Raw genomic sequence first — 10,101 nt, forward strand, 5'->3', positions numbered from 1 at the left:
AGCATCAGCAACCTTCTGACAGACAATTGAAGCTCATGTTCCAAGGTCTGGCAGACACTGTCGTGCGCGAGTGGTCGTCCAGTGTCCACTTCCCCGGATTCCAGGGAGCATTGGGCTACAACCGGCCAATTGTGACATTTCTTGTCCGCTACCATTTCATCGTGTGGTACCTGATCCTGACAATGGAGATTCCGTAGGCTTATCATTGATCCACATGACCGGCAGTCGCTGCATCTCAAATCTGGCTCCGACACCTTGGCATCCCAGCCCTCCCATGATTTCTGTGTCATCAATCTCCCTCGGACATCCGAGTGGGGGGCACGATGAGATCATATAACTATGCCATACCAGGCCCTCTGCTGCCCTCGAGTTCAGCCCCGTCCCCCAACACTGGAGTCCGCCATGTCCTCCATCTCGACGACGCCAAAGCTGCTCTCGCCAGCACCCACGAGTGAGCACCCACACAAAAAATCCCCTCTCGACTCGCCTTCCTCACGCTCGTCAGTCACTGTCAACCCCGCTGAGAACGACCCCGAGAACGATGAAGATATCAACACCCAGTTCGAGCACGAGGTGTACGGTCCCGCCCCCGGTGAGAAGCTTGTCGATCCTTTCGAAGTAACAATGGGGCCGGAAGACCCAGACAACCCCAAAACCTGGTCCCGTTTGTACCGCTGGTATATCACAATGGCATCAGCCCTCTTGCTGTTGAATGCGTATGTGTTGCTTTTTGCAGGACCACTAGTGTGCCGTCTGACATGCTTGACAGTACCTTCGCATCATCTGCGCCCGAGGGCATAGTCACTCAGCTCATTGAAGAGTTCGGGTTTGGCACCGAAGTCGCAACGTTGACCATCGCAATCTTCATCGCTGGATACTGTGTCGGTCCGTTGATGTGGGGTCCGCTTTCCGAAGAGTACGGACGCAAACCCATCTTCATCTTCTCTTTCATCTTCTACACCGGCTTCCAGGTCGGTTGCGCCTTGTCGCAGAACACGGCGTCCATCATCATCTTCCGTCTGTTGAGTGGCATTTTTGCTGCTGCGCCTTTGGCAAATAGCGGGTGAGTGGCACTGGCCAAGTTTCACTGGAACGAAAAGTATCTCATCAGCCGCCATAGAGCTGTCATCGCCGATATTTGGGACGCGGATACCCGCGGGAAGGCCATGGCGATGTTCAGTCTTGCGCCATTCGCGGGTCCTTCCATCGGTCCCACTGTCAGCGGCTTCATGTCCGTCGCTGGCGTTTCCTGGCGATGGGTCTTCTGGCTCCTGACAATGTTCGCTGGTGCCTGCATCGCCATCATCGTATTTACCATACCGGAAACGTATACGCCCATACTCCTGGTCAGGCGCGCCGAGAAGCTGCGTAAGGAGTCGGGTGAAAGTCGGTACTGGGCGCCCATGGAAAGGAGGAAGCTCGCCATTGGCCAGCATATCAAAACCGTTGTAGGCCGGCCTTTCGTCATCTTAGCTCGCGAGCCCATGCTCATCGCGATCACTGTGTACATGAGCGTGCGTGACTCGCCCGTTCTATCCTACCCGCATGTTTTGGGCTAACACCCTATGTCTCCACAGTTCGTGTACGGCGTGATTTACCTGCTCTTCGAAGCCTACCCCATTGTCTTCGGCAGAGGTCACGGCTTCAACTCGGGCTTTGTTGGCCTGACCTTCCTCCCTATCCCCATTGGAGGAGCCATCGGTGTCCTCGTGTACCTCTTGTACTTTAACCCTCGGTACGAAGCCGCCATGGCAAAGTACGCACCTGCGCCCGTCCCTCCAGAGTATCGCATGGAGCCCGCCATCTACGCCGCGCCGATATACGCGCTCTCCTTCTTCTGGTTCGGCTGGACGTCCTACCCCCACATCTCCTACTGGGCGCCCCTCGCCGCCGGCATCCCGATGTCCATCGGCATCGTGTGGATCTTCCTCGGGCTGCTCAACTACACGATCGACGCGTACCTGTTCGTCGCCGCGAGCGCGCTCTCCGCGGCCACGGTCGTGCGGAGCATCTTCGGCGCGGTGTTCCCGCTCTTCGCGACGCAGATGTACGACGCTATGAACCCGCGCTGGGCATCGACCCTCCTCGGCTGCGTCGCGCTGCTGCTCATGCCCATCCCGCTCGTCCTGAGGCGCTATGGGCCACACCTCCGGAGGAAGAGCAAGTACGCTCCCACGGGCAAGCCACGAGCGCCCAAAGAGAGCGAGAAGAAGGGTGCCGACGCTGCGTAGGATCTAGGCTTTGGGTGCGTCTATAGGACGCGACGGACCCATCTCATGGTATAAGGGACTTGTGCCCCTTCAGGACATTCATTGACCCTCTGCATCTCATTGGCACAGTACGGAGCGACCGACAGTCATCATACTATCATACTCATCGTAGCATTGCACCCATAGATCTGTAGGTACACTATACCTTGCTCTTAATGACACATCGACATACCATCCCTTCTTCTGGAGTGAGGAACCTGCCAAGTCGTCAGCGTTTCAACTGCACTGAATAGTAGAAATCTTTGGTGAATGGGAATGTTCCTTCATACTGACTTCCTGGGGATGCAACTGTCAATCGTTGCGAGATGCAATGCGATATCCTCATCGTTGTCTGTTCGTAGGGCTAGCCTTTGGTGCGGATCCCCATCCTAGACTAGACGCTTCTCTTCCGTGGCGGTGCTTCTCCACAGGTCTCTGTCTTTTGGTCAACAGACGTCAATGAACTCGCATCTACGCTGACTGTTCATTACAGAGACTAGTGAATACATAGTAAACATCATCATTCAAGATGCTCCGTTCCAACAATCCTAGATATCCGATCAAGATCTGCAGCAAGCAAGAATAGTCCGATCACCCTTTCGCCTTCCCACTTAGACATCGCCACCAACTTCCCACTATCGACAACCCTGTACCAAGTATACTTCCCAGAGGCACAGTCGTATTTCGTCCTCATACCATTCACGCTCACACGTGGCTCGCGAGTTTGCCCAGGCGATGTAACGGAGGGTGGGCATCGCCAGGGGAAGCTTGTTCGGAAGCCTGACCATGGCTTGGACGTCCTCATCAGCCCATCCCGCATCCTGGTAGGCCGGGTACTGAGGCGTCACCAAGCGCAAGCAGACGAGAGAAAGCTTCTGCATGCTCTCAACGGATCGGCCCTGCGGAACACGACGCCCGTCAGCGCACCCAGCAGGCCACGCCGACCACGACTGCACAAACTCACCATCCATCCCGGCTGCGGGGTTCGTTCCCAAGTGTGGCACTACAAATCTAAGAACTTGAGCCGCGGCGCAACGAGGGGAAGCAGGTCCCAGTATTGCGGCAAATCGATGTAGGAATGCAGCGACAGTCCGACCGGGGATATGTCGCGTATGGACTGACGGTACGACTGGAGGTCGTGTGGGTAATTGCGCAAGTGTAGCAGATGCACCTGCCGTGAGTGTCCGTCTGGAGCACTAGTGGAGAGTTCAGTGATCGACAACCGCCGAAGCGCATGACGCGAATGCAATTCAAGGTGATAACTGTTGACAGGTTGCTCGAGCACCTCCAGGTTAGGAAAAAAGGCCATGACGTCCAGGACGGGCGAGTACTGATGGATAGTGAGGTGGCGAATGTGAGGAAGAGTTATGATGTCTTCTCTCGGCTCCAGCGGACGGTCGGAAGGCCAACAGTCAATCCCAGTAAGTTTCAAGTCGAGCGCCTGAAGAAGTTTGAAAGAAGAAACAGCCGCCAGGGCGTTGTGTATAGCATCGAGCATCTTGTTCGCTTCGAAACGGGTAACAAAAGGCGTGTCAAAGTTTCGACCATTTGTCCGTAGAAATTTGAAGATAATGAAGATCACTGCGTAGGTCGCGGAAGATATCCAGCGACTCCACATCAACCTCGGAGAGCTCGAGACCAGCTAGGTGAGTCATGGCCGCGACAGCATCGCGTATGCGGGGCTCATGGCGCACGAGGTGTGCGAAATGCTCGAGCCGCAAGTGGTTTAGATTCTGCGCTGCCTCGAGGATGTCTCCGACAAGTGTGGCGAGGGAGTACTCGTATGTCGTCTTTGGGTCAGCCCAGTTGAGGTCGTCTTGCCACGGGCGGTCGATAAAGACGGAGTCGGCAATAGAGAGACTGCGGAGAAAGATAGCACGCCGAAGGAGTCCCTGAAGGTGATAGAGGCGCGCGCGACGCAAATCGGCGGCCGTCTTGCAGAACAGAGTGCAGGAAACGCGATGAATGGCTAAGTCGTGGATGCAACGGCAAGTGAGAGCAAAGTTCAAGGCGTCCCGTCCAGAGAGATGGGAGGCGATTTCGTGCAGGACATCGTTGTTCAATGCGGAGAATGGCACAAGGGTCTTTGGCGGTTCCTCGTTACGGTTGGGGCAAATGGGAGCTAGATTGGGAGTCCTGGTGAGCATCGAGTGGTTCATGCCTCTGGGAGGAGAGAGACGTACGAGTGATTTGGCTTGTGGCCATCGGTGGCGGCGGTCGTGGTCGAAGACGCTAAGTAATACATGATGGAGACTGAGCGTCATCTTGGAATCTTATCAGATAAGATGTCCCCACATTCCCAGCGATGACTAAGACACAAGTTCGAGCGCTCAAGATGTAGCATCTCGAGTTTATCACATGCCGCTCACGCGCTGGTTGCGGTCAACGACCATGTTCTCCTATGTCTTCGGGTCTGGTACGCACGCCCTCTGGAATCCTGCAGGACATCTGTTCTGACACATGGAATGCAGCCAGCACCTATTTTCACCTCCCCATCGAGGAGGACGAAGACGAGGACGACTTCATCCCGTCCAGCACCAGGCACATATCTTGGGCCTCCCCAGATACTACTCTCGTTGACTGCGACACGATCCCCTCTTCCATTCCTTCCTCAACCTCCTCCCAGTCTCAACCTGGTTCCTCCAAGCCTCGCGAACTACACTCTCAAGGCCCATCGGCAAAGAATAAAGCGGTCATCAACGAGATTCTTGCTCAGGATGATTGCTATGCCGTCTTGGGCATCTCTCGATCTACCCGCATAGACAAACTCACCCTTCGCCGTGCCTACCTCGCTAGGAGCAAATCATGTCATCCAGAGTACGTACATCCCACGTAACGCCGATTTGCACCGTCCATTTACATCTCTCCGACCGCAGCAAATTCCCCGACAATCCTGAAGCCACCCGCGCTTTCCAAAAGGTGTCCGTTGCATACGACATTCTCAGCAAACCCTCATCAAAGCGCATGTACGACTCCCGACCGACACAAGCCCCCTTCGACTTCTTCGCTTCTCGGACATTTCAAGCGGAAGAGACTTTCCGCGGAGTCGTGATAGGCGTCATTAATGACATGCTTGACGGCGACCTGGAAATGATCCGTACCTTACTTTGTAAGTTTCAGCAGTTCTTTCGTCGATGCGCAGACGCCTTACACCAATATCATAGTCGCCGTCAATAACATGAATCCGTCCTTGCAACTCGGAGAAGAAGGAATCAACTCGGTGTTGATGACCCTCCAAGCAATCCGAACCCGTGCACTCAGTTCGTGTTCCTACATAATCATCGTCTGCCACCATCTCAATTCACCCTCTCTATCCTTTCCGTCACAGCGTGTCGGACATGCATACACGCCCTTCACAACGAAGTCTCCCGTCTCCTCGAAGCCCAACGAGCCTTCCGGCAGCTCTCCTACTTCGACCTCCGCCGTCGTTCCCACCTCATGATCCACATCGCTCGCCTTACCATCTCCATGCCTATCGCTCTCGAAGAAGCTCTCAGACAACAGAAACAAGAGGACTACGGCAGAGACGCCCTGAGGGAAAACCAAACTGCTCTCCTCAACCGCCGTATCTACGCCCTCTTACGAGGCGTCGTCTCCGTCCTCGAACGCATGGAGGGGCTCGTCAAGAAATGAGCCCATAAACCCCCAGCGGCATCCTCTTCAATTCGCCACTGGCCACACGCCACCCCGGATCTCCATCGAACAACTGCGGACGTTATCGCCCGGATTGTGTTCACGATCGTATGATTGAGTTTTGTATAAGTCTTCTGTCTATCATCGTCGCCCGGGCTTCCTTCACCTCGTTCTATCGTTCGCGTTGCTTATCGCTCGCCCCCCCGCTGTTACGCCTACTTTATGTGCTTCACTTTCCCCCTCTCCGACCGTCGACCGCTCCACCGACTCGTGCCTTGCCTTGCATATGCACATTTCCTATGTTCTCCCCCTCGTCCTACCCTCGCATCATCACCATTCCTAGACTCGCGCTTTCCATCGTCACATAGCAGTATCGATCCGTGCATGAGGCTGGCCCTTCCACCCAGCCCTCCCTGTATCACCCGCCTACCTTATGACCACGTAGATTAATGAGCAGCCAAGATGTGTACAAATATGTGTACGTGTATCAGGGCATACGCAGAGAACAGTGTGCGTTTCCTCGCATCCGTAAGGCCCACAAAGCGACAAAGTGGCGCAATGTACGTCTATCTAAGTTGTAGTCATCCTCGTAGCAGAAGGTGAAGGCTCGACCCCTTGACATAGTGCTGCTGTGAACTAAGGTCAACGTCGACTTGAAGCGTTGAGCTAAGACCATATCATGAGCCACCTTGAGGCGCGGCCGGTAGGTCATCCCGTGACGTGAGGCAAAACAGCCTGAGCTCAAAGGGCCCGAAGGGCCCTCTAAAATGGGCGCTGGGCCACTGCCCAAGGCGAACGAAGTCCTGTAATAACCAGAGATTCAGTAAGTTCCGTTGGCTTGAGCTTGGTTTAGGGGTTCGTCTGGGGAACCAATCCGAACGAGGGGTGAGCTTGGCCTTTGGAAAACCGAGAACGGCTTGAATTGAATTCATTACACTCATCAGCAGTAACGATGTCGCATACATGGCCAGGTAGAATGGTGGACCCGTTTGTGAAACCTCCTTAAACTCCCCATTCTTTAACATCCACACAGTCCCCGCGTTTGCAGCCGTGGCTCCCGTGTGCCAACGGGGATGAAGCCGACGCCGCAGGGGTGTATGTGGGAGCCGCAGGAGGTGATAAGGCGGACGGTGTGGGTGCGGGCCGCGCGGTGGGAGGTCGAGGGACGGGAAGTGGCCCTTGACGTTGTGGCCCAGTCGACGGACCAGGCTGGGTATGCGTACTCGGGCCCACCTGAGCCTAGTTGCCGTCTGCAGGTGGTCCCGAACGCATGGCGTTGTTCACCCACGTCGTGAACGCATGGTTCGCCTGGTTGACCTGCATGATCATCTGCTGCACCCACTGCAGCGGCATAAAGTACTGCGTTGGGTTGCTCGACAGCATTTCGCGTTGCTGCTGGACCACAGAAATCTTTCAAAGTCCGATGTTATTCCACACAAATCATTCGAAAGCAAGGAAGCGCTTACCATCATCACCAGCTTCTTGATCACGTCTTCCCTCATGCACACCGCAAGATGAGGCAGCTTCTGGTCCAGCGTCGTCACCAGACGGTGCAAGTGCTTGAACTGCGCGTTGTATTCCAGACGCTGAGCGTCATCTATGTGGACCGGGCGGGTCGTGGGGAATTGAACGTCTGAATCACACAGTCAGCCCACGTCGGAACAACGCAGACAGCGTACTCGAGGAAGACTCACGCTTATTCTCCTCCTTGAGTCGTCTGACCATCGCCACCGCCGCCACCATCTGTGCGAGAGTTGGACGGCCGGTTGAGATAGGTAACATCCCGGGAGCACTGCCCGGTCGCTGCTGCACCTGCTGCTGTTGCTGCCCATTCGGCGGCGTCGACGATCTGTTCATCCCGTTCGCCTGGTGGTGGAGCATCGCGTTCGCGATCGCCATCTCAGGATTCGAGACGTCGCGCGGCTGACCCTGCGCTGCGATCTGGATGATCTTCGCGCAGTTGCGCTGCTGCTGGAGCGTCGCCTTCAGCTGGTCGCGGTGCTTCTCAACGAGCGCGATAATGTGGTCCGGCACGCCGCGCGCCTGCAGCTCGGGGGCGGAGAGCTCCGCGTAGCTGATGGTCTCGCCAAGGGCCTTCGGGTCCTTCATGTTGCTCAAGCCCTGAGGATCCGCGGGGCCTGATGGGCCGGCGGACATGTCGCCACCGTTGACCTTCTGTTCAAGTGTACTAAGCCGTCGATTGTGGAAGAGGTGGCAGAGATACTGGCTGTCGAAGTACTGCAGGCACCGCTTGTACACCTGCTCGATGTGAACCGCGATAGCAGGCCCTGACCTCGCTGGCTCATGGCCGTTACCAGGGAAGTTAACGAACCCGAGCCGCCCCGCGATGACCGGCCACTGCTCCTGTGAGATCACGAGAGTGGGAACGAACTGGAAAGGCCGATTCGGCGCAGTGTGCTGAAAGCCGATCAGATAGCCGTTCTGGCTCATGACCTCGTAGTGCAGCTGGTACAGGTCGATCTCGCGACCCTCGACCTTGAGCATGGTCTGGTCGACGAGATGTTTCAGTATCCATTGCTGGAAGTACGCCTTCGTGAAACTTTCGCGCGTCAACGGAGCGTACCACAGGCTGAACGGAGGGCCAACGCCGTTCGGAAGAGGATCAGGCCTCATCGTCGATATCGACAGCATATTCATGGCCTGCTCAAGCTGGCCGAGCTGCATAGGCATCTCCACATGATGCTGGAGGTCAGATGCGATAGCGTGATTGTCATCGATCAGCAAGTCCGCATCCCGGGTGTTGGAGAGCTGGTACGATGCCATGAGCATCAATGTAAGAAGATGGGTCCAGAGGACATCAGTAAACCGTGCATTAGCTTAATGGCTTAGCGCCTTAAGCCACTTAGCTCTCCCGCGCATATAGGGGTGCTCAATTCTTGTCGGTCGCTCAGTTGCTCGCGCGCCTATTGGGCGCCTGCCTAGCTGCATTCAAGGTCAGCTCAAGCGTCTGCAGCACAGCGAGCAGAGACGCGCAGGCAGCGGGCGCAGAGAGATCGACAAGATCGTCTCATGCTAGGTTTGTTAGGCCCGGAAAATCAGCCCAGCAAGTGAATGGTGACGTCGGGAGAGCTTATAAACTCGTTGACCTGGACTTATTGTACACAATGCGCCCAAGTCGGAAACAGAATCAGCCCGACATATATATGGTTCAGCTGAGGGTGCCGCTCTGGGCTCGATGGCAACTGGACTCAAACCTTGTGAGGCGACTCCATATCTCGAGACAAGCAACTTTATAGCTTCTGAATTGTCAAATCCTCGTGTCGCTCTCTAGTCCCAGCTCGGGGGCATCATGCGGTCGTGTTGCACCTGCTGCCTGCGTGTCTCTGCTCGCTGTGCTGCAGACGCTTGAGCTGACCTTGAATGCAGCTAGGCAGGCGCCCAATAGGTGCGCGAGCAACTGAACGACCGACAAGAATTGAGCACCCCTTATCTTCGAGCTGCTCACCCGCTCACCTTCCCATGGAGCCGCACCTGCTCATCCTCGCCCAAGCTCCGCTCAATCGCAACCGCCATCTCGTCCTCTCCGCTCTCATTCATCTCCTCCATACTCTCCTCATCAGCGGCGTCACGGCGTATTGGAGAGTGCGACGATGCCAATGGGGAAGAGTGTCGCCTTAGAGTTGTTTCACGTCATGTCTTCATCTGGAAAAACAGCCTTTGCGAATTGACACTAATTATCACTATTCAGATAATCTCATCTATATTAGCAAGTGTTAGCAGAGATGACATCTACATTAGAGCTACTATTCAGACACACTTCTTCAGTAGTGCAACTCAGCACTAATTAGTATACTTGATACTAGTTATAACTACTCTTCACTATCGCTTTTTCTATAGTGCCATATAGTGCCAACATAATACTACTATAGCACTACTGCAAATGTGGTCCTCTAATTTTCGCTATTTTGCACTACTGTAGTACTATTTTGCACTATTTTAGCACTACTCATCCAGGGAAGACTCAAATAAGAGGACAATCCTTTATTTATAGCTCATAGTTCTCAACTCAAGCATTACACACCTCTATAGCTGCAAAATCACCATGATAGCTGACTTATATTGGAGGACACAACTCAACATAGAACTTGTCATCATGTATAGGACTAGGCTGTCAGCACAGCATTCATACCATGAAGCATACTCTATAGCACACTCCATATTATATACATAGTCCCAGACATTACACATATGCAAGCCT

The 10,101-nt window shown here is 54.7% G+C and overlaps 5 protein-coding genes across 5 annotated transcripts; 3 read left to right on the forward strand and 2 right to left on the reverse strand.

Moving 5' to 3' along the window:
* The first annotated feature begins 510 nt into the window (after positions 1–510).
* On the forward strand, positions 511–2,446 carry DICSQDRAFT_94388 (MFS general substrate transporter). The gene is made up of 4 exons (XM_007371360.1): positions 511–716; positions 770–1,063; positions 1,121–1,514; positions 1,578–2,446. The coding sequence occupies exons 1-4, from the start codon at positions 625–627 to the stop codon at positions 2,229–2,231; spliced, it is 1,434 nt and encodes a 477-aa protein (XP_007371422.1). The 5' UTR covers positions 511–624; the 3' UTR covers positions 2,232–2,446.
* A 402-nt stretch (positions 2,447–2,848) lies between these two features.
* On the forward strand, positions 2,849–3,337 carry DICSQDRAFT_141736 (uncharacterized protein; the record flags this gene model as incomplete). Its single annotated transcript, XM_007371361.1, has 2 exons — positions 2,849–3,148; positions 3,214–3,337. Coding segments are annotated over 2 exons (351 nt in total), but the record flags the coding sequence as incomplete, so codon positions are not given.
* A 231-nt stretch (positions 3,338–3,568) lies between these two features.
* DICSQDRAFT_184152 (uncharacterized protein) lies at positions 3,569–4,454 on the reverse strand (the record flags this gene model as incomplete). The annotated part of the gene is made up of 2 exons (XM_007371362.1): positions 3,569–4,371; positions 4,433–4,454. 2 exons carry the CDS (start codon positions 4,452–4,454, stop codon positions 3,782–3,784), a joined length of 612 nt encoding a protein of 203 aa, XP_007371424.1. The 3' UTR covers positions 3,569–3,781.
* A 186-nt stretch (positions 4,455–4,640) lies between these two features.
* DICSQDRAFT_158161 (DnaJ-domain-containing protein) lies at positions 4,641–6,108 on the forward strand (the record flags this gene model as incomplete). The annotated part of the gene is made up of 5 exons (XM_007371363.1): positions 4,641–4,665; positions 4,721–5,066; positions 5,126–5,358; positions 5,414–5,509; positions 5,578–6,108. The coding sequence occupies 5 exons, from the start codon at positions 4,641–4,643 to the stop codon at positions 5,880–5,882; spliced, it is 1,005 nt and encodes a 334-aa protein (XP_007371425.1). The 3' UTR covers positions 5,883–6,108.
* A 680-nt stretch (positions 6,109–6,788) lies between these two features.
* On the reverse strand, positions 6,789–8,641 carry DICSQDRAFT_141737 (uncharacterized protein). The gene is made up of 3 exons (XM_007371364.1): positions 7,577–8,641; positions 7,349–7,515; positions 6,789–7,292 (listed from the first exon to the last, which is right to left on the reverse strand). Exons 1-3 carry the CDS (start codon positions 8,571–8,573, stop codon positions 7,122–7,124), a joined length of 1,335 nt encoding a protein of 444 aa, XP_007371426.1. The 5' UTR covers positions 8,574–8,641; the 3' UTR covers positions 6,789–7,121.
* Positions 8,642–10,101: the final 1,460 nt, after the last annotated feature.

The sequence above is a fragment of the Dichomitus squalens genome (assembly GCF_000275845.1).
Source record: "Dichomitus squalens LYAD-421 SS1 unplaced genomic scaffold DICSQscaffold_99, whole genome shotgun sequence".
NCBI classification, from domain to species: Eukaryota; Fungi; Basidiomycota; class Agaricomycetes; order Polyporales; family Polyporaceae; genus Dichomitus; species Dichomitus squalens.

Coding starts and splice junctions, on each gene's coding strand:
- DICSQDRAFT_94388 (XM_007371360.1), top strand. CDS start 625: ATGGGGCCGGAAGACCCAGACAACCCCAAAACCTGGTCCCGTTTGTAC. Junction 717..769: donor GCCCTCTTGCTGTTGAATGC/GTATGTGTTGCT, acceptor CATGCTTGACAG/TACCTTCGCATCATCTGCGC. Junction 1,515..1,577: donor CGATCACTGTGTACATGAGC/GTGCGTGACTCG, acceptor ATGTCTCCACAG/TTCGTGTACGGCGTGATTTA.
- DICSQDRAFT_141737 (XM_007371364.1), bottom strand. CDS start 8,573: ATGCCTATGCAGCTCGGCCAGCTTGAGCAGGCCATGAATATGCTGTCG. Junction 7,516..7,576: donor ACTCAAGGAGGAGAATAAGC/GTGAGTCTTCCT, acceptor TGTGTGATTCAG/ACGTTCAATTCCCCACGACC. Junction 7,293..7,348: donor TCAAGAAGCTGGTGATGATG/GTAAGCGCTTCC, acceptor GGACTTTGAAAG/ATTTCTGTGGTCCAGCAGCA.